Raw genomic sequence first — 27,966 nt, 5'->3', positions numbered from 1 at the left:
AAATTTCAATATTATTTTACTTTTTTTTCTTATTTATTTTCACTCTACTTAATTTACTTAATATTATGGAGCTATTTTTATGAAATGCACAAAAAAGCCTTTTTGTTTATTTGACATTGGCAATTTTTCTCTTTCATGGGTTCGCTCGAAACCCCAACCGGTTCCGGTCCTTCCGCCGGCAACGGCAAATCCACCTCCGTCGACGCCGCGGAGGCGCCGCCGGAGCCCGACATGTCGAAGCGGCGGAGATCATCGGTGCTCCCCCTGGAAGTCGGCACTCGTGTCATGTGCCGGTGGAGGGACAGCAAGTACCATCCCGTTAAGGTCATCGAACGCCGCAAGGTTTCCAACGCTATCCCCGGCGACTACGAGTATTACGTCCATTACACCGAGTGTAGGACACTTTGTCCTTCGATCTTTGTTCTTTATCTCAATTTTGATGAATAGAGTGAACGGTTATGGTTTCGGTTTCGAGGGTTGATTGCTTGGTTGGGCTGTGTGTTGATTTAGGGTTTTTATGGATTCAATTTGATTTGATTTCGCGTTTTTTTGTTAACGATGACTGTATTGTCGTGGCTTTGATTGTAATTGATGTCTTATTACTAACACGGTTCATTGCGAGTGATGTAAATACTGGTGAAGCTTTCACTGAACCTGGGTTGTTATGAAGTATTATTTATGAATTTGTTAGCGGCGAGAGTTAGGATTATTTGTTATTTGAGGTTTTTGTTTTACAGAACGAACAGTTGCAAGTTGATGAGAAAGGAATCATTTGTGTGTGTGTGTGTGGTTTTTTTCACAATCAGGGGTGAGCAGGTAAGCCATAACTGGTTTTTGGGAAACGAAGTGTGATCAAATTAGGATGTTAATAGCTCTGCTATAGTAGCGTAGTGTTGTGGAGCGGGCCCACCAACTGTAGGGTTTCCCGTAGCGGAGTGGTTTGGTGTAGTTGCTGTAGTAGACTAAATAGCGGGCTGAATGGTGGCAGAAGCGCCACTATGTGTTGATTCCTAAAACATGCTATGAAGAGAGGCATTGGGACATTTTGGTTCATAATTTTGGACTTTCAATTTCAATTATACAAATGAAATCTACAACTGTAATAGCAGTGAAAATGGTAAAAGAAGGAAATTAAATTTTGAAGAAGATGATTGATAATTGAGGGTTCCTATCTAGGAAACTTGTATTTAACTTTGGTTGGTACTTGTTTGTTTTGTTTAGGACACCTATGGATTGTCATTAATCTTGATTGATTTTTATCATTCTTGAGAATTGAAGATACGTGCTATATAAAGTTTCAAAATAGCAGCTATCCTATAATAGTGTTTTTTGGGGCTGGTTGCTATATGCTGCTACCTGAAATTTAAAACAACGCTAGGCAGGGATGATGATATGATGGTCACTGCTTAGTCTTATTGTAATTTTATTTTACTTTTTTCTTTGGCAGTCAATAGAAGGCTTGACGAGTGGGTTAAGCTTGATCAGCTAGATCTTGATTCAGTGGAGGCGGTTGTCGATGAGAAAGTGGAGGAGAAGGTAATGAATATTTACTCCAATCTGTATAGGAAGCATTTGTTAGACCTCGTCAATTTATTTTTTTGAAGAAGGTTATGGGGATTTCCTGAGGAAAAAGTGATAATGTAGTGGAGAAATCTGTTTATTGTATACAAATACAAACACAAATTCATCTTTTCCTACTTGATGGGATTAGTAACAAGGAACAAATGATGCCATTGAATTATATTTAAATTCATGGTTTTACAATATTTGAAACAGACATTTTCTTTTCTGTGGATCTCCTTTTGTTGGGACCTGGTGGTAGCAGAAGAATAGATCTGGTATCATCATAACAAGTTGTAGTCATGTTTATTTTGGTTTCTGGAATTTAATATACATTTGTTGTCACTTGTACTGGCCATTCTTCAATTTAATATCTTGAATGGTGTTTGCTTTCTTGGTTATGTCCACCTCTTATTTCAAAATTTGGTCTCTTGTGACTGAATTCATTTAAAAACTTGCAAATATGGTTTTTTAGGGGGCGTCTGGCTTGAAGATGACACGCCATCAAAAGAGGAAGATTGACGAGACACATGTAGAGGTAGAGTTATTACTTTTTCAGTTAGAATTTCAAAATAAGCTGTTAGACACAAATACACACCACAAAACGCATGTTATACTTTTTCTCCTTTTCATGCATATGCTTCAACAGTAAGTAGGTGCTATTTTGGCATAAAATAAATTGAATGCTTTAAGTTGTTAATTTTTCACTGGCACAACTCTTTGTTCATACTGTTCTTATTGAATATCTTATCAATATTTGAGTGTTATTCAAAATGATGTATAACAGTGTGTTTGGATTAGCTGTAAAAAGTATATTAAATATACAATTAATTATTGTTATGATTGATTATATAGAATCAGTTTTTTTGAGGATATGTAAGGTGAACAATGATTTTAGATTCTATTTTGTTTGGATTGTATAAAAGAATGACTTTTTCTGTAGTAACATTACAATAAGGGTATTGAATTGTTTGGTTGTATTGTATTTGAGATTATAAATTCTTGGGGATAAAGTGAAAAAACAGAAATTAGCTGCCTAGAAAATAAGCTGGTATAGGTTTTTAATCATAAGCTCCAATTCTTTTTCTTTTCTTTTTTTTACTTATTTTGAAAAAGCTATTTCCTTTGTAAAAAAATTGAACATCATAAGCTCAATTTCTAACAACTTTCAAACATGTATATGATGTATGGGTATTGGATAATGGATCTAAGTTTACTAATTTTTTTTCATGAAAAAGCCTGTTTGTCAAAAAAATTTAGAGCTGCCCCTAAATTGCAAACACTCTTAGACACCTCGTGCATAGGTGCTTCAAAAACACTATCCTTGTTTGCATGAGTAGCTTTAACAGTAAGATTGAAGTTGCATGAAACATGTAATCGTGAATTTGTGATATTATTATGTTGGAGCTGGATGTTGATCATTGCTTTTTTGTGCGTTTTAGTTGAAACCAGTATATTCTGCTGGCTGGTCAGTTTGTTCCAGCTTCAACTCTCAATTTGTTATTTGTATTTTAAATTTATATACATGTTATTAAATTATAGGGACATGAGGAACTTGATGCTGCCAGTTTGCGAGAACACGAGGAATTTACAAAAGTGAAAAATATAGCTACTATTGAACTTGGAAGATATGAGATTGAGACATGGTACTTCTCCCCATTCCCACCAGAATACAATGACTGTTTGAGGCTGTACTTTTGTGAGTTTTGCCTCAATTTCATGAAGCGCAAAGAACAGCTTCAGAGGCATATGGTGAGCTGTGACTTAAAAGTCCTTTCACTTTATATTTCTTTGTTTTGTGTATGCGGTCTTTTTTATTTGAGGGAAGAATAAATACTAGCAGATAGCTATTTATAAACAAACTAAGGCATTGAACTTATCTATGGGGAAAGTTTGTTCTCCAAAAAAATCATGTTACCACTCTTTATTGCAGTAATTGTACAAAAACAGCTTAGTTTTTAGTTCTGATATATCTGCACCTATTATACTTATTCTTCATTGAAGTTCTATTTGTTGTAGCTTTCTATGGGATTCCAACCAATCTGTGGTTTTGTAGTGTTTGCCATTTGAAATTTACTCATACTCAGGATTGTGTTTTAATCATTTAGTCATCTTTAAAATTTACTTCTTCTTTCTACTTATTTGAAAAGAAACCTTTTTTTATTGAAATTAATGTTTTTAGTTTCTTTACCACTTGAAGATTGATAAAAGAGTATTATATGAAAGTCTATAAAAAGCATCTGTTTATTCTTCGCTCTCCCTAGGACCCCCAAAAAGTTGAAAAAAATGTCAGTTTTATATTCCCAATGCAGATCACTTAAGCACCATTTTCTGTGCTAACTGGCTTCATGTTCATGCAGAGGAAATGCGATCTGAAGCATCCCCCTGGTGATGAGATATACAGAAGTGGCACACTTTCAATGTTTGAGGTACATTTTTAACACCAATGTTCTCAATATCAAATTCCTCCTTTTTTGTCATCAGTACCCCCTTCCATTATGTTCAATTTTTTGAGTTCAAAATTAATTTTTTTTGTCACTTATCTTTGAGTCATTGTACAATGAATATTCACAATTTGTTTATGAAAATTCATACCCTCCTTTGATTCTGGTAGAGTTCTTTTTTAAGAGGTCGGTTGCCCAAATTCCTGAAGCTCCCTAGCATTACCTGATGGGCACCAGCTCTCCAATAATTTTATTTAATTCCTCATCTCATTAAAAGAAAATGGGCGATTGTTTTTAAATAGTTAAATGATATGTATTTCAAATTAAAAATCTCAAATATTGGAATTTATTTTTATTTAAAAAATGAGTTGTTTTTATTTTGCTGGCAGTTGCAAGTTGAAATAGTTATCTACACATTTTTTATTATTAGTCCTTCATTGTTATTGAAGTTTGAATTTTTTTGATTATTTTAATTATTATTTTTATATCTGGGAACAGGTTGATGGAAAGAAGAACAAGGTTTATGGGCAGAATCTTTGTTATCTGGCGAAGTTATTTCTTGATCACAAGACCCTCTATTATGATGTTGATCTGTTTCTGTTCTATGTTTTGTGTGAATGTGATGATCGAGGTTGTCACATGGTTGGCTATTTCTCCAAGGTAAAATTTTACAATGCTGTCATTATTTTGCTCTTAATAAGATATTTCAGAATTTTATATTTTACTGCTAATAGCCCGTTTAAATTTTGTCTCGTAACTAAAGGGCCTACACAAACGCCCTTTCAAGTTGCAGGCCAATCATATTTCAGGCAGTTCTATGGGTTAAATACGTTTTTATTCTTGCAAATAGAGTGATATTTGCTTTTAGTCAGTGTTTTAAAACTATGACCATTGATTGTCTCTGTTAGGGCACTGGTTCATTGGTCGAACTAGTGAGTCACGGTTGAACTCCAGGAATTGAGTTTATATTTACACCTGTACATATCTTTTACAAACTTGCCTTGTGGTGCAGTGGTTCGTCCTTTGTCATTTCCACGATGTGTTTCGAGCTTGATCCTTTTGATTTTAACCTTTTACTTGGTTATACGAATTTCATTTGAAGTTCCTTCAATGTAGTAGTCTCTTTGAAACTGATAATGGTTTTCATGGCTGCAACCAGTGGTTCTCCTGCTTGCTGATTTACTCAGTTGTGCATTGTGAAAATTGTGAAAAAAAGAACTTGGTTCTAATTTAATATATTTAATCTTCAAATATTTTATTTGTTTATTATTTTCTTCACGTTATGGTTAATCTTGTTGATATTGTTTACTTTTTTCTTTTGTAGGAAAAACATTCTGAGGAATCTTACAATTTGGCATGTATCCTCACCCTTCCACCTTACCAAAGGAAAGGCTATGGCAAATTTCTAATTGCTTTCTGTAAGCTCCGTTTTTTCTATGAAAAAAAGGCCTCTTTTTATTTACCAGTGCCTGGAGTATATGTGATAAAGTGTGACTGAAATTGGTTGAAATTTGAATGATTGAATAGCATATGAACTGTCGAAGAAAGAGGGGAAAGTTGGGACACCTGAAAGACCCCTTTCAGACCTTGGACTGCTAAGCTACAGAGGATATTGGACAAGGGTTCTCTTGGACATTCTGAAGAAGCACAAGGGGAACATTTCTATCAAGGTGAACATTTCTACCTTATTGTGAATGTTTGTAGGGGAATGAGAGTGGTAATGAGTTATGTTTGGTTTTTTGAACAGGAACTGAGTGATATGACTGCCATAAAAGCTGAAGATATATTAACGACACTGCAGAGTCTAGAATTGATTCAATACAGGAAAGGTCAACATGTGATATGCGCTGATCCCAAAGTGTTGGATCGCCATCTTAAAGCTGCTGGGAGGGGAGGCTTGGATGTTGATGTTTCCAAATTGATCTGGACTCCTTACAAAGAACAAAGTTAACTTCATCCATCCAAACATCTATCTAACTTGTACCTTTTTGTATAGTCACAATCAGAATCGCAATAGCTGTAGCTGTAATGTAACTGTAGTAGCCTAGGTACCTCTATTTCATATCTTCCATGATGTTATCCTCTAGGGTTAGTGATTGCATGATGTTTTAGGTGTGAGCTTAGACACTTGTACAAAATCCTCTGCTTGCTATATCTGCAGCTGTCACTGTAATGTTTCTAAATTAGGTTACACTTCGGACCAAAACGGATCAATGCAGACACCCTTCAGCTGAATCAAATTGTATTCAATTAAGTTCAATAATTCAGCTTTCTCAATTTATGTTTAATGAAATTCGATTCTATATCTAAGTTGTGTTTTGATCACAAAAATTTACGAATTTTAATTATTTTGATTTCAATTTCTTTTATTTTAGAGACTGTTGTTTTGATTAATCAGTTAAAGTTTATTAAATTTTAAACTTTCTATTTTATAAGAATAATTTAGTGATTTTTACTCAAAGTAACCTTTTTTTTAAATATTAAAAAGTAAAACCTTTATGAAGCTCTAAAATAAATATTAGTCAATTAAAGAATTCAATGTTAAGGTAAAGTGAACTTGTTTAAATGACGTTGAAACTCCTTTTAATATAAGCATACCCTTCTTTTCTTGTATCTTAAATAAAATGTTACCAACTTTCTTTCATTTTTAAATAAACATTTATTTCTCTTATGTTTCTAATAGGTAAATTTATTTTCTATATTTCTAAATAAGTTGATACTATTTTTTTATTTAAAAATAAGATCTTTAATAAAATTTATACATGACAGTTGTGAAAAATAAATTTAAAAATATAAAATTTAAAGTTTGTTCTTATCTTTTGTAAAGTTTTATTATAACATATTCACTTTATGATGAAGATGAGAATTTTGTGCTCGATTATTACATGTATAAATTAAGTAAATCTAATTTAGTATTTTTTAGCTATTTATTTATTGTATATGGAAAAAATTTCATAAACATTACTTATAAAGACAATTTATTATTGAGTGTAACTTTTATGATATATTTAATATATAATAATTAAATCAATAAACCTTTTTTTTAAATCTTTATTATTTTGGTATTTAAAACTTATTTTTTAATTTTTACAATGTTTTATAAATTAGTTTTAATTAACATCAATTTTTAATAAAATAAGAGAGGTCACTTTATTAAAATAGAAGAAGGTCAGTGTGATCATTAAAAACATAAAGTAAATGAATGTTTATTCAAAAATTAATTTTATTAAAAATAAAAGAAATTAGTACCTACTTTAAAATTATAGATAGAGAGAGCTCTTTATCATAATCGGAAAGAAAATAAGTGTAATTTTTGCTTAATATTCTAAATGTTTAATAGTTTTAAAATGACATTTTTTGTTAATAGGGACACAAAAGAAAAGAGAGAAGGGAGAGAAAGATGAAACAATTTGGTATTTGATGGGCTTTATTGTCTTAATATGGCACGCCATTGGGCCTTTGGGCCTCAACTGCAAAACGGGCTGAACGAGTCCATGAAAGAAAAACCCTAGTCACCTTCCTCCTATTCCTTCGCATATTAGTCTCATTCCTTCACTCTGCCGCTGCAAAAGCACCACTCTCTGCGCCGGATTCCACACCATTTCCTCACAAATGGTAAACTCAATAGCTCTTCTCTTTTCTTCCATTGCAATTCTTTCTTCCTATCTTCTCAAACCAATTCAACAACTCTCTCATTTGCCTATCGTTTTCGCAGGCCGCCGAAAAGAAACTGTCGAATCCTATGCGCGAAATCAAAGTGCAGAAACTCGTCCTCAACATCTCCGTCGGCGAGAGCGGTGATCGTCTCACTCGCGCAGCCAAGGCACCGATTCTTCATTTTATTTTTATTATAATTTTTCGCCATTTTTTAATTTTATCATCTTCTCTTATCCTCTCGTGTCTTCACTCTCTTAGGTGCTCGAGCAACTCAGTGGCCAAACCCCTGTTTTCTCCAAAGGTATCATCGTTGTTCTTATTTTTGCAATTGTTGAATGTCTCGTTTTTAGATTTTTTGACGAATTGGTTGATTGGCCATTGCAGCGAGGTACACTGTGCGTTCCTTTGGAATTAGAAGAAACGAGAAGATCGCGTGCTATGTGACTGTGAGAGGTGACAAGGCGATGCAGCTTTTGGAAAGTGGCTTGAAGGTGAAGGAGTACGAGCTGCTAAGGAGAAACTTCAGTGACACTGGCTGCTTCGGTTTCGGCATTCAGGAGCACATTGATTTGGGAATCAAGTAATTTTCTCACTGTGAATGATATAACTGCTTGCTCGTAATATTCAAACACCAATTCAGTTTTGAGTTCATGTAGTGTGTTGGAAGTAATTTCTTGCAATTCAAATTGTTGAATCTTTTTTCTTATATGAGCTCATCGTATGCAAAACTGAAATAGGGAGAGGAAGAGAAATATAGAACATTACGAAGTTAGGAATTATAGAACAAAAGAAATAGGATAGAAGAGTTGGTTTGTTTAGATGAATAACAATGGGAATTAGGAAGAACTTAAGAAAGAAGTGGGGGAATTTCTGAATTTTTTATTTGAAAGAAGGAAAAGAGAGGTGGAACAGAAAAATTAAGTTTATCACAATGAATTTTTTTGTATCCTTATATTTTTTGCAGTTAATTAGAATGCAAGTAGTGTAAAATATCATTCAATCAGGCATTGTTATATATGGCTAATTTTTTAATTCTATGATAGTTATTTTGAAAGTTGTACTTAAAAGATGTTTTTTGGTTAATTGTCAGCATAGAAATCTTTACCATTATTTCTTTTCTATTTCTTTTGATATGGATCTTACGATGAGTAACTTAGTTGGAACTTTTCTCTTTTACCATGCTGAATGTCTGATTCATGTAGTTGACTTCAGAATCCATTATTTCCCTTCAAGTGAAAACTTGATACTTCCCTTTCTGTGCAACACATGTTCGTAGCATTATCTTGTATTGAAATTTTGATATTTGCCTTTATATTTCTGAGGAAACAGTTAATGTTTATGACATTTGTGTGCATGAACCAGGTATGATCCTTCTACTGGTATTTATGGAATGGATTTCTTTGTTGTTCTGGAGCGCCCTGGGTATCGTGTGGGACGCCGTCGTCGTTGCAAGTCTCGTGTTGGAATCCAGCACCGTGTGACAAAGGAGGATTCCATGAAGTGGTTCCAAGTTAAATACGAAGGTGTCATCCTAAACAAGTCCCAGGCAATTGTTTAGTTTTATATCAGACCCTTCTGTTGTTCATTACCGTTTCTTGTTTCTTTTCTTCCATTATTAGTACCGGATGTTATTTTTACAGGTCTCTCTAGCTGTTTGACATTTTTTTTAATATTATTAAATTTTGACATCCTTATTTATCATAACATGTATTTCTGCCATTTATCTACTTAACATCAGGGTCAAATTGAATTGTATGTGTAATATTTTAATGTTTTAGCTTCATTTCATCATATGCCATTTTAGTTTGAAACTCCCTGTAACTGTTTGGCAGTGGAATCTTCACACTTAGCTGCTGCTATTCACTTTCAGATGAAATATTAGGACCACCAAAATTTTATTTTTCCTTCATATTTGTTATATCTTACTAGCTTCGCTTCGAAATATGAATTTTTTTTCTTTTGGTCACTTTATCTTCTGTTACACATTATACAATCAAAATATTTTCCCTCAGAATCTTGTTCTAAACAAATTAAAACAATATTTACAATCATCTAATCACAGACAATATGCACTAAATTTATTGTCTCTTGTTAAAGTGATTTATGTTAAACTGATTTATGATTAAATGATAGTGTAAAAGTTCTTACACTAATAGTGACATCTAATATGTGAATTTCATTTATTTTTTTAAAACCTTTTTATTTTGGTTCTCTAATATTGTAAATTAGTATATTTTTTATTGTGATACTTGTTTTGTAGAGAAAAAAATTCAAGTAATTACTTAAAATAACGAACACTAATGTTATGTTTTAATGTAGCTCGTAAAATAAATTTTATTTGTTCATCTTGAAATAAATATTCAAGACAAATGCAACAACTTCAAATTTTTTGAAGGTAAAAATTAAAGAAGCTTTTTTGAAAGGGAATTAAAAATTAAAATTCTAATGTTCTAAGAACTAAAACGTTTTTTCCAATTTATTGAAAATCTAAAAAAACATGTTATAAGGATAAAAATTGAGAGTTTCTTATTTTTGAAGGAATTAAAATATGTTTGAGCCTAAATTATAATTGGAAATGGTTTACTGAATAAAAAGAAGGAAACATATAATTAAGAAAAATAGAAGACAAAAATGGGGCTAAGAATAAAACCTTGTTTTGGAGTACTTTGAAGGTATAGTTTAGGTAGAAAACTTGACATGAAAGAAAGAAGGAAAAGAAGCATATAGAGGAGAAAGAAAGATAAAAAGACGTAGGTGTTTTCTTCATGTGAACAAGCCACAGAAGTTGGCAGAATTGGGTTAAAAAACCTAAAATCATAAGCAAAAGACTTATGATTTTTGATATTCTGACATTGTTCTGTAAGTGTAGATGAAAAACAAAGAACAATTGCTTTATTTGGCAAAGAAGTTATGCTTGAACTTCCCTAACCAGGGAAGAGAGGGAAAATCCAACCCTAATACATTAACAAACCAAAGTTCAGAAAAGGAATAGTCTCTTGAACAAGAAAACCAAGTCTACATCTATATAAGTCCAATTCCATAACCTACACATGCAGAACCCTATCTAAAACATTAAACCTAAGTCATGGCTTCTGGAAGAACACCAAGATCAAGATCAACAAGACCACAAGCTTCCATTCGTCCTCTGTATGAAACCTTTGAGCCCAAGTCAGAGATGAAGGAAGATAAAGCTGCATATTTTCTTCACATTCATCTTCCTGGTTAGTACATTTATGAATATTAATTAATTATATCTGCCTTTCTTCAAACCTGTTATTTTTGTTATTGTTTGTATCTATATATTAACAAAATTGCCTCTGATCTGAGTGTAAATAAGTAGTTGCGTTATGTATTTCATCTAATCTCATTATTTAAAAAAACATAATTTTCTAATTATTTTAAAAAGAAAATTCTATCCATTTTTAAAAAATTAGTGTTTTTTTTAAAAAAAACAACAAATATACTTGCTTCTTATAACAGTCATTATATAACTAAATTGTTTTCTATCACAAAAAAAAATATTATTAAATAAAAATCAATTTTAGAGATCAACAATAATTAGTTGTTATATTGATAAAATTGGATATTATTTTAGAGACTAAAAAAATTAATAATATTTAAATTAGTTTCTATTATTGATAAATAATTTTTAAATTGATATCAAAGTTTTAGATATAATAATTAGTAATTAATTAAATACTAATTTATAAATTATTTATCAATAATGAAAACTAATTTAGATATCAATAATTTTTGTCACTCAAATAGTATCTAATTTAATCAATATATAAATTAATAATTTTTTATCTTTAAAATTATTTTTTATTTATTTAATGATTTTTTTAGTAATGTATCTTATCAACAAATAATGGAATTTACTGAGATAATTATAAACATAGAAGATTTTTCCAAATTAAAGTGACATGATAAGCAATCATATTCCAACAAAATTCTCACATAATTAAAGTGACATGCATGCAATTTTGAAGATTCGTACGTGAAATTAATGCATCATTATGTTCTGCATTGTTCTACAGGTTTCGTAAAGGAGAAGATAAAGATAAATTTTGTGAGATCTTCTCGAGTGGTGAGGGTTTCTGGAGAACGATCATTGGGAGGCAATAGAATAAGCAATTTCGAGCAAACATACTCTGTTCCACAAGATTGCGAAGTGGAGAAACTTCAGGGCAAGTATGAACTTGGAACTCTCGTTGTTACAATGCCAAAGAACCCTAATATTTCACCCAAATTGCAATCCAAAACACCACACAAAATTCCTCCATCTCCACTTGTTAGTTCTTCTGAAAAACCTGTGCTTGATCAACCAAAGCTTAAAGAAGTAGTCATGCCTCCAAAATCTCCAATCCCAATAATGGAACAGGGAGAAAAACATGTTGGAGACATGTCACCAAGGCCTAGAAGTGTTCAAGAGGAACCCATGCTGAAATCCTCACCACTTTTTGCTTCAACCCCACTAAAGGAAACAGGGAAATCTCAAAAGGGTCATGAGGAAATTGAGCCAAAACCCACATCAACAATCATGGGTCATGACAGAAAAACAGAACAACATGAGAAGGAGGAGGAAAATAAACAGAATGACATTGCAACATATATAGAAAAAGTGAAGAAGAGAATACATGAAAAGGAAGATAAAGTTGATTGGAATAACCTTGACCAGAGAATAAAGTCAGGTCAGAGATACATCAATCACAATGAGGTTTGGAAAGGAGCAGAGATATTGAAGACAAGACCAAAAGAAGGTGCAGGTTCCATTGCTGCAACAGAGAAGGTAAAAGAAAGCACTGAGAGTAACATTGAGAAAGGAAAGAGAAAAGAGGATGATGAGATGTTCACAATAGGGAAAGGAATGAGAGAAGTGGTTGCTTCAGCTGCAGAGGTAGTCACCAAGATTGGAGAAGGAAAGTTGAATGAAGAAGAAAAGCCTTTGGTTGCAAACATGGGTGCTGCCATTCTTGTGATCATGGCCTTGGGAGCTTATGTGACCTACAAGATCACCTCTTCTACCAAAGCATGAAACTGGTTTGTGCTCATAAAGAGTGCCTTAATCCTTTCCAACATTTTCTTTGGAATCTTGAAAAGTGTAATTGAAATGGTGCTATAATGGTGAATATATGAGAATGATATGTGATTTCACACCTTTTAGTTTATTTGTTTTAAGAAAAATGACTACATTTATTTGGACATTGGGAAAGAAGAATATAAAAAGTAATTTTTAACGTTAAAAAAATCCTTCAAAAGGATTAGATAGAGATCATTTTAAGAAAATGATTGTTACATTTGACGTGATGTACGAAAAGTATCCTTAATCAAGGTAAAACATTTAATCAATAGATACTAACAAATGGAAAATAATTCTTTTCAATTTCATCGATGTTTACGCATAACTCTCCTATTAATATAAAAATAATTATTTGTTATATTGAGTAAATTAAATATTATTTTAAATATTAAAAAATTATTAGTATTTAAATTAATTTTTATTATTGATAAATATTTTTTAAATTGATATCTAATTAACTTTTAAAATTTTAGTTATCAATTATTTAAATTTTAAAGTTAGTAACTAAAACCTTGATAGTTAATTAGATTAAAAACTATTTATCAATAATTGTTTGTTATTTGCACATGATTAATATACAATCTAGTCCTAGAATCAACTGTATAGTTAAGACTACCATTGTAAAAAAACTTGCAATTATTGCAAACAAAAATTGATATAGTTTTGTCCTTAAGGGAGTTTTTCTTTGTGAGCGAAGAAACAATTTAGATTAAATAACCATTAAATAACCAATGTCAGGTGTTCTACTTAGGAGCTAAAAGTATTAAATGAGGTTATTAATTAGGATCCTATGAATTGAGGTTATTTTTTTGTTGTGTTAAGATGATTTTCTCTTGTTGTTCATGTATGAAATATGTTGTTGTTTAGTTGTCTACATCCAACATCTTATCTATATGTACTCTATCGTTTATAATATTCTTTTTGCCTATTAAAAAAAACAGAGAGTCTATTATTGAATGAAAAAGTCTTATAACTTAACTATTGGAATAAACATTTTGTTCTCCTGAGACTTATAAAATCAATATACCTCATTAGGATAAGAGTCAAACATATATTGGCATTAGGTTCATACATAGTGTAAGAAATAAAAACATTATCTAGCATCCAATAGTGAAATAGACATTTCATTAACTGAAACAAATATTTCTTTTCCAGTAGAAGATTCTACTTCACTAGGAATCGCTTTTCCAATAAAAAAACCAGGCTCCTTTGGTTGAGCTAAAATGGTTTCATTGGTCAACATAACAACCACAGATGCCATGTTTGGTCTATCATTTGGATGAAGTTGTAGACATAAAAGACCAACTTGAATGCAACGTAAGACTTCAGATACAACACATGACTCTTCTAAACAAATATCAATCAATTTTGTTGGATCATCATCTTTCCACAATCTCCATGCCTGTCACAATTCAAATCTAATTGTTAAATACATTTCATTAAATTAAATGCATATAATTGATTTTTTTACCCACATGTCCAATGAGATTATAAGTATCGCTTGTACTTGTAACTCCTCTATTTTTCTTTCCACTCACAATCTCCAACAATAATACGCCAAAGCTGAATACATCAGATTTTATGGAGAATAAACCATCAATGGCGTATTCTGGTGCCATATAATCACTGAAAAAAGAATCACAAAAAATTAAGTTGAAGTTATTTTTTTTTATATAGAGTAGTGATAATTTGACACCCAATACTCCAAATTACATCTATCTTATGCCTATTATTTTACAAAAATACCCCCATCACATAAGAAATCTAACACTTAAAGAATGTGTAATTTAGAACAAAGGAAAAATGGGGTGTCAAAAAATCATTTTTCTTTTTTTATAATAGTTACAGTGTAGGAAAATATACTTACTATGTTCCAACCACTCTATTTGTATTCCCTTCAATTTGATCATCTCCACAAAGTCTTGCTAAACCAAAATCTGAAATTTTTGGATTCATATCATCATCTAGCAAAATATTACTTGCTTTTAGATCTCTGTGTATGATCCTTAGTCTAGAATCTTGATGCAGATAAAGAAGTCCATGAGCAATTGCACATATGATGTTGAAGCGCTTAGACCAGTCTAGAAGTTTAGATTGTGTTGAATCTGTTGATGATATCATTTGATTGATTAGTATTTCCTTTTCAAAATAACATGTAAAGTAAATCAAACTTTTGCAATATAATTAGCAAACTTCATAAAGATACCAACCAAAAAGAAATGAATCTAGGCTTTTGTTCGGCATATATTCATATAGTAACATTTTCTCTTCTTCTTGAACACAACAACCAAGGACCTTAACAAGATTTCGATGTTGAAGTTTTGCACACAATATAACTTCATTCTTGAATTCTTTCACTCCTTGTGTTGAACTCCTTGAGAGTCTTTTGATGGCAACATCTCTTCCATCTTGGAGTGTACCCTGAATTTTATAATTAATTAATATATATATATATATATAATTTGTTGATTAATTAATAAAAGAGTTTGTCTTAATCACTATAATTAACAAGCATTCCATGAGTACCTTATATACTGGTCCAAAACCACCTTCTCCAAGTTTGTTGTCTTCAGAGAAGCCATTGGTGGCATTAAATATTAAAGCAAGATCAAAGAAAGGAAGCTCAAAATCTTGGTTTTCTTCCTCATCTTTCTTTTCAGTTGATACCATGTTCTTTGCATCACTTTCTTTTCCTATATACATATAGAAACAAAATCATTAAAAAAAAAGAAAAAAAGTCAAAAGCTTTGATTAAGAGTTTTATTATTTGGGACCTATTTTGAATAAGTTTTTCACACAAAAAATAGAAGAAGAAAAAACGAAGACAAATAAAATTGACTTTTTTTCTAATTTAAAACTAGTTTATTCATACATTAAAAATAAAAGTTTGGAGAACTTAATTAATATGAAAGAAATTTTAAAAGTTAGTAAAGGTAAGCTAGGAAAAAGTCAATTTTAATTTTTTCTTCTCAACAAGTTTTTTTAGGAAAAAAAATAGAAAGAACGAAGTAAAGTTTTTTTTCTAAAAAGTTAAAATAAACTTATAAACATATTCATTCACTAATAGTTAAATGAAATAAACTGCACATCTTTTCAAAAGGAAAACAGAGTTCAATACTTTCTCCTTCAATTTCATGGTGTCAAATAATAATTTAGTGAAAAAAAGAGATAAACTTTTACATCTATTTTCATGTGGCACACATAGTTTAGGTTAATAAGAAACTTACCTTTATGCTTTCTTTTTCCCATATAAATATATAAGAAGACAACAAGTAGCAAAATAGTGATGACAGACACAAGTGGGATCGTAATTACTAAAGCCTTTTTTTTTCTTGTATCTTCTTCATCTGAACCTGCATCTGTCAAATTTCATGCATATGATATGATAAAGCAGATACAATAATTCTAAAACTTAGAACAAATCATAGTTACCTGAAATAGCCATTCGAATATATAGATCTTGTTGGCTTGCTTGAACCAATTTCAAATCAATAAGATCACCAAACCAAATGGAACAACCACTGCCACCTTCCCTTATGTCCAAGTTTGAATAAGCCATGCAAGAACAGTTTTTCAAGCATTTGATCCTACAATCTTCAAGTGCCATATTTCCATAAGTCCAAGAACTTCTCGTGTCGGGAACTTTCATTGAAGCAAATCTACGAAAACCATCTTCATTTTTCACCCCACAACTCCAAGGTTCTCTATGCACACATCCTTGTGTCCACTCAAACGTGTTCCAATTCTGGGGAGATTTGGGTTCAAACCCTTCTAAACACTGGCAAATGGGTGTCTCATTAACCATGCAATTTCCATTTGGGCCACATGGGTTATAGGGATCACATTCATCTCTAGGAACAGACTCATAAACCCTCCAAGTTTTGTTTTCAGGAATCCATGTGATGCGTTTGCGATGAACAAGAGTTTGGTTCAAGTAAGTTATTGAGATCACAGACTTGTTCCTAAGCGTGTATGAGTAATAAACCTGGTTTGAATCATTGACAAATTTGGTGTCAACAATTGGAGTGATTCTCAACACAGGTTGGCCACTGAACCCTGCTCCATTCCAAGGTCCACTCCTATGATACTCATCTGAACCTTTCCTCAGAACCAATTCAGGGTTACTACTAAGGAGCATACCCCAAGTTAAGTTCCCTGAAGATGGATCATCCCAGCTCTTCCATGCACTTAGCTTCCTTTCAATACCCTTTTTAAGGTCCCACCCAAGCTTCATTCCTGGCAAGAGAGTATCACAAGGGTGGTCAAAGCTTTGCCACAAAAAACTCTCTTCATTGCTGTTGTTCTTGTTGCCTTCTTTAAGCACCAAGTTTGCAGTGTCCAAGAGCTGCACCAAAGGGTGAGTTGTGAGTGAGGTGATGTTTGTTGACCAAATAGTTTGATTGTTGCTGTCGAGAAGCACCATGTTTCCATCATTGGCGATGGTTAACATGTTGGATTTGATGTTGCTGCTGTTCCCTTTGATTGGACTGTCACGGTTGGCAACCCAAACAATGGTTTTGACTGGGATGATTTTGTACCATATCCCTATGTAGCGGTTTGTGGAGCTACCTGGACTGAAGAACCCTAACTCAAAGGTTCCATCATTGGAAACTAAGGTGCTGCCATCATCATGAAGTGGCTGAGATTGAGTGATGGAGTCTAATGCTGTGGAAGATTGAGAGAAGAAGATTAGTAGTAGGTTGGAAATGGTGATGGCAAGCATGAATGGATGAGTGAATGCCATTTTTGTGTTGATTGGAAGTGCATAGAGTAAGCAGAGATGATGAAGTATGTGAAAGGTGGATTGAGGAGAAGATGTGGTGGTCATTGGAAGTTTCCATGCATGGCGGTCAATGGACGGCACCAGATCTGAGTGGTAGTAAATGATTTGTCTGTGAACAGGAAATTGATGAAACAAATGGCTTATCAAGAACAATTCCAAGCAATCTTTGTTGATCAAGTCAAATATTAGGTCAAATCACAAAAATAATCTGTTTTTTTTTTTTATAAAAGTAGTGTTTTTTTTAAAAAATTACCATTTTAGATAAAAAAAAATTATATGAAAAGATGGGTAAGTCGTATTCACCAATTTAGAGTAAAATTTTTCAAGTGAATCATAATTTTTTTACTCAGTCTATTAAGAAGTGGACTTTATGTCTTATTCAGTCTCCTACATACTTCCTGACATCGAGAATAAAAACTCGTGCGTGAGACAACAACATATTATAATGGTCTGATAATGGTTTAATAACGAATGACTTGATAAGTCCACCAAACACTCGTTAGGATAGGTTCTGATACCATATTAAAAAGTGGACTTTAAGCCTATCTCAACCTTATAAAACTGATTTATAAGATGAGATTTGCACCCATTTATATACAATGAAATGTTCTCATCTATAATCGATCGGAGATTTTCAACAAAATCATAATTTCCATAAAATAAGAACACTACTTTGTGCAGAAACCAATAACAACATGTTCAGTTGTTTTTCAAACATCGTTGTACAATTATGATACGTTGATTATCGTATACGATTAGTTAAAAATTCAAGAATGTAATTTGCTATATGTGTGTTTTTTCAAATGATATAATCAAACATTAAATGCACACATTTCTCTCAATTCAAGACTTTAGTTTATGATGTTTGATATTAACCCATTCCATTGAAGCAAATCCATTAGTTTAATTTTTTTTTCTTCTAAATTTGGTGACGTTTAGTTGGAATTCATTGCATTGATTTGTCTACTGGTGCATTCTTCTCATTTGTTTCTCTTCAATGTCGATTTTTTTTGTTAGTAAATGTCTATTATATATGAAAAATGAGAATCACATTCATTTTAATAAACACTGTTTAGAATGAAATTCGTAGTTAACTCGTTTTCAACAACAAATTATTTAATATATAATACAAGAAAAAATAGTTTTAGTGATATGAACATTCATCACTATAACTTATAAATATGTCACTATTAATATCGTGTGACAATAATTAAATTGTTACTAGTGTTCTTGTCACTATTATATTTTAAATGTCACTAAAACTAAATTCTATTGTAATAATAATACTTATCACTAACAATTTAATGTAATAGTGACAACAATAAAATATTAATGTATAAGACAATAGTAACAAATTAAATTGTCACTATATTTTTTGTAATAGTGACAATAACAAGTTATCACAAATGTTCAAGAAAAAAAAATAAATTAGTTGTCAGTATTATTAATTTATAATTAATAATTAATATAAATTTAATGTCATAGGGAAGGAAGATAATATTATTGTAATATAAATAATTACTTTTAATCTTTAAAATTGATTTTTTTTAATGATTTTATTATTGTAATGGTTCTTGATGTATTACTTGTTGTTGGTTTGGGATATCAGAACACGGTGTTGTTGCAATTATATTGATGCCCATAAAAATTACATTTCCGACATGACTTTTGCTTCGGATGAAATGAAACTGCTGACAACAAGGGAGCAAATTTATAATGTTTTAACTTGGATGCAATGACAGTTATATTTTTATTGATAATCATTGCATTGTATACTTATATCTGTTAATTCTAACTTGGATTCTAACTGTTTTTTTTTGTGTGCTCTAAGTGTTTTCTATGCCTAACTTTTGCTGCCTCTGCAACTGCAACTCCCACAATTAGATAAAGGATGCTTTGCAACTGCAACTTGCATAAAGGATAGTTGAGTAATTTGATGTTTAGCTTCTTTTAAATGAATTAGTTTAATATAAATATGAATATATATTATTTTAAAATATATATGGTGTAATAATTTTTTTATCATAAATCATAACTTTATTTAATTATAGTGTGTTTTGTAATAACTAAAATATTTTTTGATGAGTTTTATATAGGGCAAATCCAATGGATATTGGGTGTTAATTAAAATATAAATTTTAAATAAATACATTAAATTTTTTAATATATTATAGATATGAATTGTATTAATCGAATCCAGCAATTTTTAGTTTTTTTTAATATTTAATTATATTTTTAGTTTTTTTTAAATTAAAAGATTATTAGTATTTAAACTAATTTTTATTATTAATAAAAAATTATAAATTAATATCTAATATTAATTTATAAACCTGTGTTTATTATTCTAATATTAATCACTAAATGGGCATTAATGAATAAGATGAATGAATTAATAAGTAATATGTATTTCTTATATCAATATAATTATTTGGTATTAATATAAAATTGTGTTAATCACATACTATACTACTCATAATGTTAGGTGGTAGAAGAATAACATAGGGTTTGAGAAAATTGGACTATTAATTGTCACCTACTCTTTTTATATATACACTTCCTAAAAGTAATAAGGGTTTTCAAATCGCCGGGAATAGTAGGGGTTTTAAAAGCGTCGGGAATAGCGGGAGTTTCAAAACTGTCAAGAATAGTGAGGGTTCTAACACCGTCAGGAATAACGGGGGTTTCAAAACTGTCAGGAATAGTAGGGGTTTCAAAACCGCCGAAAAGTGATTATTTTCCAGGGGTTCGTAGAAATCACCGGTAATCACTTCTGGATCTTATAGGAGAAGAACAAACCGCGGGTAACGCACTTAACGGGGTTAAAACCGCCGATAACGCCAAATATAACCCGTTAAAATTAATTTTTTTATAGTGTATACACGAAGAGGAGTTAGATAAAAACTAACTATTATCAATTCTCTAGATGGATAAAAAAAACAATAACTCATTGTTTATTGCATGTTGTTCTTTAATATTTTTTCTACAAACTCTTTGCTCTTAATATTTATCTTCATTCACTCTCAATTTAAAGTGGCAAATTTACATAATAAAAATTAAAATAAATTTCTAATGAGGAAGTCACTACTGAATTGAGTATACAAAAGAATGTGTCAATGTGTTGAATCAAGAAAATGTGTTGAATCAACAAAAGAATGTTGTTATTTTCTAAAACAAATCAACAAAATAAAAATAATCAAATAATAAAGAAAATTTTAAACATGATATTGATTAAGGGTTGTTTATGAATTTCATCCCTTTTATCACCAGTCAATATTGTCTTCTTGTGCCTATGGTGTGTGGGGATGTCATGGAAGCAAGGAATCCCCGTAACCTGAATCCAGTTAGTTCCATGAAAGAACTTGGAAGGTGAAAATCAATGTGCGGCTTTTAAATTGAGATTCCAAATCCCAGACCAACTCACACGCTTGGATTTGTTTGAACCAGGGTCAGTATTGTGATACTCGGCATAAAAGCAAGTCTCCATACCGGAAAGGCCTACTAATCCTTGCCATGGCAAATACTTATCAACATGAATCAAGTCATCAATGTAAGTGTCCATGATAATGGTCCTAGAGTAATTCTTCCATGGACGAGCTAGGTAAGCTTTATTCTCAAATCTTACTGAGTAAAACTTAGGGTCAAACACAATGGACCCCCTTGGATTACTATTCCAGATGGTTGTTGTTTCTCTTTTCTATCTTTCGCGCCCCATCCGATTAGGGCTTAGGAAGCCATTCAATGTTAATTCTTTTTTGTCTGATTTTTTTTTAGTCAAAGTGTATTCATACTACAAGACTTGCGTAGATTGTGATATAAAGAAAAAGAAATTTGACGGACAATAAAGTGAAATTTGGGAGATCAAATGATGTTTGATATACCACTTTTTCTTCATCAAACAAACAATAAACAACATGATCCAAATACTCTAATTACTCTTTGTGATTTTCCAATTTGAACCAAAACAGAAAATAAACTGAGGGAGGGATAAATTCAACATCATCAAGCAGGTAAGGAATTCAACCTTTCATGCAAATATTAATATAGGTAACATGTAAATTATTTCCTTTTCTGCAATTTACAACATGCTAAATTTTATGATACAAAAGAATGAAGATTCCACAAACCTCTGAAGTGATAACAAAACCTCTGTCCTTAGGACGGATAGCAACCAATGAAATCCGGCAACAGACAGAAATACTCTAAAGTAGACTAAAGAATATGCAGCTTTACAAAAAAATTTAAAGAAAAAAAACAAAAGATCACTTCTCTTATCTTGTTGGAATGTTTGAGATAGGAAGCATCTCTATGGATTCCCTTTCAACAACAACTCTCTCATACTCAATCCTCTCAGCTTCTCTACAAATCTGAATATCATTGGGAAAATAATACTGATACACAAATTTTACAACCAGACGTGGAAGCAATGCTGCTATTATGATTCCAAGCAACAATAACCAGAACAATCCAGTTCCTGCAACATTAAAGAAGGCCCTGCATAGTTAAGGAGATGCAAGGGTTAGTCTCTGCATACAGAAGCTGAAACAATGTAGGATTGCAAAGGTTTTCAAATCTAACATGCACATGGTGGCAACATGGAATATCTTATGAACTGGACATGGTTTTCTCCATGATTAGTTTGTCCCATTAGTTGAGGTCGGTTACATGGATCAATTGTCATTTAGAAACCAAATACAAAGCTTTGCATTTAGATCAAGATATGTTAAAATGGTTTCTCATCAAGCTTTCTCATTCCTACTTAATGTTGAAATCCTAATAATCACTAGTTATAAACATTTTATATAAAAAAAGTCACTTCCAACCCAAAATCTTAAGAAAGTATGTGGATTTTTTTCTTATATATTACTCTTGAGTTACATTCGAGGAAAACCTCATACTTGGAATCCTAACACTTTCTTTGGTCTTTATCAAATTCGGAAGTTTAAAAAGCAAAATAAATATCAAGCATGTTTAGTCAGGAAGACTAAGACATAAATATGCTGTGAGTAAATGATTTAGAAGCATGAATTGTTGTTTCCACTCACAGGACTAACAATTAGAATGCAATATGTATCTTATTATGTTTAGCACTAGACGTTGGTGGTAAATATATGTATATTCCTTGGGAAGGTATGCAGGCAAATCTAGGAAGAACAACAGTTATTAATAATATATTAAGCAAAATTGCAGAAGAAGCATAATAGTTGCATCTGAAGTGTTCCAAACAGAAAAATATGGATAACCTTTCTATGAATGCCAGGATATTAGTTTTATGGTATAAAATTAAGAAAGGAAGCAAAAGATAATGCATACCAGTAGCCAGGAAGATTGGGGAAAGCATCAATGATCATGACACTAATGAAAGTTGCTGCAATAGAACCCCAAATGGCAACATGGGTCACCCAATACCACCTTACAACGTCCATGGCCAAGTGCAAATTCACCAAAATTACAACCCCAAAAGTCCAAAGGTCTCCAATGCTAGCCACATCAACTGTGCTACTCCAATATGCAAAGAGGGGTGCCCAGAAGATGACCATGCTTTGCCACAAAGTATCTAACATTGTCAAGGCAAACAATTTCTTGTTGTAGGCCTCATGTCTCTGTCCTGCCCCATAAAGTTGAGGGTACTTTAGGAGAGTCCTTTTACCGAGATCCTTGTCTAGAATAGCAACAACTATAGTTGGCAATGAACTGTAGATTATTGAGTATAAGGTCGTGCTCCATTCATTTATAGCAGTTGTCAAAGTGAAGGCAGTGTAGAGCACATACCTACAAACACACATAACAAATTTACTAACATGTTCAAATCTGGAGGAATACTTCTACCAGCCAAAAGGACAAAAATTCAATTGTTATCATACTTTAGGAGAAAATTGAAGAAGACAAAAGTCAACATAGAAACCATGTTCTTCTCTCTTTTCCAATTACAGTGTTGGTTCATATTTGAATGAATACAGGGTTCAAAGCACCATCACCCAATAACAACTTTTGAAGGTGAAGTTGGTGGGATAATATGGAGTTGTATGAGTATGATCAAACCAGTTACACACATATTTATACACATTATTGAATTATAACTTACCAAAATAAGACCAGAACAAGGACAGCATTTCTGTAAAAATTGTATAGTATCATGTAACCAAGCCGTTGGTAATTCCAGTGCCCATGTATCAATAAGAGAGGAACCAAAAACTTAAACTGCCCCATTGCAAAATCAGATGCCATTACAGCTTGCCGACCCTCTTGTCCACTGATGCCAACTCCAACATCAGCCATTTGGATCATTGAGACATCATTAGCACCTGCAGTGTAACAGATGCATAATGAATTTATTACACAACTCAATAAAAATCAAACTGGTAAAATACCACTAAATGTTTTCTAACGTTATCAAACTTTAAAAAGGGGAATGACAAGTTCTAACAAATGAATTACCATCTCCAATGGCTAGAGTCATGTCTGATGTCCTCTTCTTCACAAGGGCAACAATGCCAGCCTTTTGCAGTGGAGCAACTCGGCAACATAGAACAACAGAACATCTACTTGCAAGTTGAAATAGCTGAATAAACAGAAGTAGACAAAATCAGCATGAAGTAAAGTAGATTGAAAACATCATCCAAGATTGAATGGGACTAAACTAACCTGTTCTTCAAGTTCACTGTCAAGAATATGCACAAGGCTGGTACCATCAATTATCAAGGCTATTTGAGTAGCCTCTGAACTGCCTCCAGCATTGTTGGCAACCCCAGATGTAGACATGAGCTTTGTAGACATGACAAGGGCATCTTGCAAACTTTTTCTGCATGCTTCTCTGTTGTTTCTGTTGATTATAATCTGATTCATTTTGCTTGTTAGGAGCTTTGAGGAGTAGCCAATGGATATGGCAGTTTCTTGTTTGTCTCCAGTCAGAACCCACACTTTAATCCCAGCAATCCTTAGAGACTCAATGGATTCAGGTACACCTTGTTGCAGTTTATCTTCAATGGCAGATGCTCCTAATATGATGAGACTGTTCTCTACAATGCTAGAAACCTTGCGGAGCATCGCTGCCCTGCCAAACACAGCAGTGCTTGCCATCTCGAAGGATGTATGCCATTGCTCAAATTCTGAAGCATTCAAGTCTCTCATCCCAATAACAAGTGTCCTCAAACCTATGGAAGAGTAAGAGTGAAGATGTGCTTCCGTGTCTCTAACTATGTCCATGCTAAAGGACTTGTCTATCACATTAAGCATGGATGTGTCTGCTCCTTTGACAAACACTTTCACAGAATTGTCAGGGTACCCCAATATAACTGACATCCTCTTTCTGTCACTATCAAACTCATGCATACCCAAGACATTGAACCTGCAATGCTCATAATAGGAAGATTCATCAGAAAAAGAAAAAGGGTAATCAGATTAAAGAGGGTTTCGTCTCATGTTTATTACCTAACCATCATGATAAGTAAACTTAAAGTCACCAAAATAAAAAGATAAGTAGAATTTTTATGTGTTTTCCTGTATCATAACATAAATACTGCAAAGACAGAACATAAACTGCATACAGCATACTCTCCAATCAAGACTTCTTAACAACTAAAACGACATGAAAATCCAACAAAAATATTTAGACATGATTTCCTATCTGCTTAAACAACACCAATATAGAACTATGAATGAACTACAAATTGTTTCATCATTTCCATTGTAAAAAATATGAAGTTTGTCAGTAACCATTTGTGGAGAAAGAGAGAAAAAATTGTAAAAGAAAAATTCAACTTACTTTTGTCTTTGTCCATGAATATCGATGACTATATGGCCGGAGGTTCGTTCTATTAGCATAAAACCATAGGCTGCAGCAGCATAAGCTAATGCTTGTTCATCTGGTGATTCTCCTTGGTAATCTATCAGTTTGACATCAGGGTCAGGCGAGTCAACAACAAGAGGTACAATAGTGTTGCAGGTTGCCAGTGCTACAAAGAAATCATGAATCCGTTTTCCCTCCAAATTGAGAAATCCACTTCTTGCTAGCTGCAAAAGCTCTGGATTAACTTTCACCTTCATCTTTGGTCTGAAGACCTTTCTATCCACTGAGCACATAATAACACACAAAAAACATTTTGTATTACTAGCTATTTCACCAGTATGCAAAACCATGATGCATTAAAGGCAATACTAAAAAAGTGTGTACTAGAATAGATGAGTAAAATAAATCTCACCTTTCACAGAATGTTCAACTCGATCACCCTCCATGCTGTTCTCTGTAGCACTGTAATCAACCCCCCAGATGCTTGCACATTGAAACTCCATCTTGTTCTGAGTTAGTGTGCCCGTTTTGTCCGAGAAAACATACTTAATCTGCCCCAAATCTTCATTAATGTTCAAAGCCCTGCACTGAAACCTTGACTTTGTTTCCTCATCATACATTCCATTGTCTCGGATCATGAAGAAGGCCTGACCAACCCTCACAAGCTCCATGGAAATGTACAAGGAAATGGGAATCATGACCTGAAAAACTATAACTGACATGAGAAATGTGAAGAGAATTTCCAACCCCCATCCATAGTACTCGTAGCTTTCCACTTTCCCCTCTTCTGAAAAGTCTAGTTTCCTATAATATGGCAATATATCCAACTCATCCTTGTGGCGCTTCAACCACACAGCAGCACAAACTGAGGTGATTGTGCACAATACCACGAGGAAGAAAGAGAGCCAAATGATCTCAAAATTCATGCGTGTCTCCAATCTGCTCCTCTTAGAAGGAGCTCCTGAGCTATTCAGCATAGCCTTGGTCTCACTTCCACAATACGCAGCAACACCAATGGCCCATTTAGTATTCTTGAGTTCACATCCACGAAGCACAATGTTGGAGGATCCAAGTGACAACTTCTTGCCATCAACTTCCATGTTAGCCAGAAATCCATATATGTTCCTATTGGGTTTTTCACACTTAATCACCCCACCTAACCCCTCCTTACCATGAGTCTCTTGCTTTGCATACCTTGTCTTCAAATTGGATTCCCCATCTAGATTAATAGTCTGAACATATGCAACCCCAGTTGGATCACTAGTCGAGAGCAACACAATATCACAAGGGATGGGTTCATTTGCCTTGATCCTTATCACCTCACCAACTCTTACATCCCTCCACCTCTTCTCCACAAAGTTCCCATCAACCAAAACTGATACCAACCTATTGTTTTCAACTTTATCACTCCCGTGCCTTCTCCAATCCTCATACGCATCCTTCACAGCTGTTACAAACAGAACAAAGGACAGGGGCAAGATGGAAACAGCTCTTCCGAAAACTGCAAGCTGAGGAAGCTGATTGAGAATGGCAATTATGAGAAAGTACACGTAAGCAATCCTGTGAAACTGTTCAAAAAGGTTCCTTGGAATGAAACTTAGGAGGGAGTATTTGCTTGTGCGGATAGAGTTTCCAGAAAACACAAAGCTCTCATTCGTTTTCAAAGGGTCGTTTATGTACACTAACCTCGCATCCTCATCTCTGAGTTCCTTCTGAGACAAGCTTAGTCCTTCAGAATCTGCACCCTTTGAGCCATACCTAACGGGTGTAGATTTGGACACTGAACGGCTCAAACTCACTTCATGGATAGAGTTGTTGCTCTTGCTCCCAGAAGAGCGATTGGACATGGAACTTCTGCGTGATGATGAGTTGACAAGAGTGTTCTCAAAAGGGTGGAACACGTTGCTGGAACTTGAATTTGATGTTGGAAGTTCAGAAATATCAACAGAGGGAGGGTGGTGTTGTTGGTAGTTATCTGCTGTTGTTGTTGACGGTGTCGTGATCACAGGTGGTCTCTTAGAACCCATGATTCATGAGTCAGCGACAATGAAAACATGTGAAGGCTTGGAGAAACAACAAAACTGCAACAACGTTGGAAAATTTAAGGAACTAACTGACTAATAATGTTGTGGTTGTGCAACAACTATGTATATAAAATATATGTGTATGTTTATCTGCAGCAGTTGAACATGAACACAGTTTGAGAAGGGTGGTTGAAAAGAGAGAAAAGGGTATATAAGAAAGAGGGTGTTGGGGAGGGAGAGGTTTAAGGTCAAAGGCATTGTAGAGGAAGATGAAGAAGAAGAAACTTTGATTCTTTGAAAGAAAATTGCGACCAAAAAATAATTTTGAAGAATAAGTCGTAATGGGTGGCGACAGCATGTTCCTCTAGAAACACGTAATAATAACCTTTGTTAATTACATTCTGTTACTTCTAAAGTAGATGATTAGAGTTAATTAAGAAAGTTAATTAAGAAAGTTAATTAATTTCTTTGCATTAGTAGAAAGACTAAATAGCTATTGTAGTCTCATTCACACCACCTTTTCTCTCTGTTATATCTAGAAACAATTTATTAATGAGCTTAATAAAAAATCTATGGAAAATTACATAATTTATATGTGAAAATAAATTTTTGTTCTTTAAAAAAAAATATTT

At 32.9% G+C, this 27,966-nt stretch overlaps 5 protein-coding genes across 6 annotated transcripts; 3 read left to right on the top strand and 2 right to left on the bottom strand.

Annotated features, from left to right (window-relative positions):
* The first annotated feature begins 91 nt into the window (after positions 1-91).
* LOC137834668 (histone acetyltransferase of the MYST family 1-like) lies at positions 92-6,297 on the top strand. Its single transcript, XM_068642790.1, has 9 exons — positions 92-394; positions 1,448-1,536; positions 2,036-2,098; positions 3,103-3,312; positions 3,921-3,989; positions 4,503-4,664; positions 5,329-5,422; positions 5,532-5,674; positions 5,752-6,297. Exons 1-9 carry the CDS (start codon positions 136-138, stop codon positions 5,953-5,955), a joined length of 1,293 nt encoding a protein of 430 aa, XP_068498891.1. The 5' UTR covers positions 92-135; the 3' UTR covers positions 5,956-6,297.
* Positions 6,298-7,484: 1,187 nt separating this feature from the next.
* Positions 7,485-9,365, top strand: LOC137834667 (large ribosomal subunit protein uL5-like). Its single transcript, XM_068642788.1, has 5 exons — positions 7,485-7,619; positions 7,720-7,827; positions 7,920-7,962; positions 8,046-8,241; positions 9,024-9,365. The coding sequence occupies exons 1-5, from the start codon at positions 7,617-7,619 to the stop codon at positions 9,217-9,219; spliced, it is 546 nt and encodes a 181-aa protein (XP_068498889.1). The 5' UTR covers positions 7,485-7,616; the 3' UTR covers positions 9,220-9,365.
* Positions 9,366-10,698: 1,333 nt separating this feature from the next.
* On the top strand, positions 10,699-12,819 carry LOC137834666 (inactive protein RESTRICTED TEV MOVEMENT 2-like). The gene is made up of 2 exons (XM_068642787.1): positions 10,699-10,882; positions 11,699-12,819. The coding sequence occupies exons 1-2, from the start codon at positions 10,747-10,749 to the stop codon at positions 12,694-12,696; spliced, it is 1,134 nt and encodes a 377-aa protein (XP_068498888.1). The 5' UTR covers positions 10,699-10,746; the 3' UTR covers positions 12,697-12,819.
* A 953-nt stretch (positions 12,820-13,772) lies between these two features.
* Positions 13,773-17,617, bottom strand: LOC137834665 (G-type lectin S-receptor-like serine/threonine-protein kinase At4g27290). 2 transcript variants are annotated; one of them, XM_068642785.1, is made up of 7 exons: positions 16,174-17,617; positions 15,969-16,100; positions 15,268-15,434; positions 14,952-15,162; positions 14,609-14,846; positions 14,217-14,367; positions 13,773-14,143 (listed from the first exon to the last, which is right to left on the bottom strand). In XM_068642785.1, exons 1-7 carry the CDS (start codon positions 17,567-17,569, stop codon positions 13,835-13,837), a joined length of 2,604 nt encoding a protein of 867 aa, XP_068498886.1. In that variant the 5' UTR covers positions 17,570-17,617; the 3' UTR covers positions 13,773-13,834. The 2 variants fall into 2 exon arrangements, with proteins under 2 accessions (XP_068498886.1, XP_068498887.1); XM_068642786.1 differs by having other exon boundaries at positions 15,969-16,094; positions 16,174-17,616.
* Positions 17,618-21,525: 3,908 nt separating this feature from the next.
* Positions 21,526-27,687, bottom strand: LOC137834664 (phospholipid-transporting ATPase 1-like). The gene is made up of 7 exons (XM_068642784.1): positions 25,723-27,687; positions 25,287-25,593; positions 24,167-24,869; positions 23,960-24,083; positions 23,607-23,826; positions 22,835-23,293; positions 21,526-22,015 (listed from the first exon to the last, which is right to left on the bottom strand). Exons 1-7 carry the CDS (start codon positions 27,335-27,337, stop codon positions 21,793-21,795), a joined length of 3,651 nt encoding a protein of 1,216 aa, XP_068498885.1. The 5' UTR covers positions 27,338-27,687; the 3' UTR covers positions 21,526-21,792.
* Positions 27,688-27,966: the final 279 nt, after the last annotated feature.

This window comes from Phaseolus vulgaris, chromosome 5 (genome assembly GCF_000499845.2).
Source record: "Phaseolus vulgaris cultivar G19833 chromosome 5, P. vulgaris v2.0, whole genome shotgun sequence".
In the NCBI taxonomy this organism is placed as follows: Eukaryota; Viridiplantae; Streptophyta; class Magnoliopsida; order Fabales; family Fabaceae; genus Phaseolus; species Phaseolus vulgaris.
The sequence above is the reverse complement of the archived record's forward strand: the minus strand, read 5'-3'. Positions and strand labels throughout refer to the sequence as shown.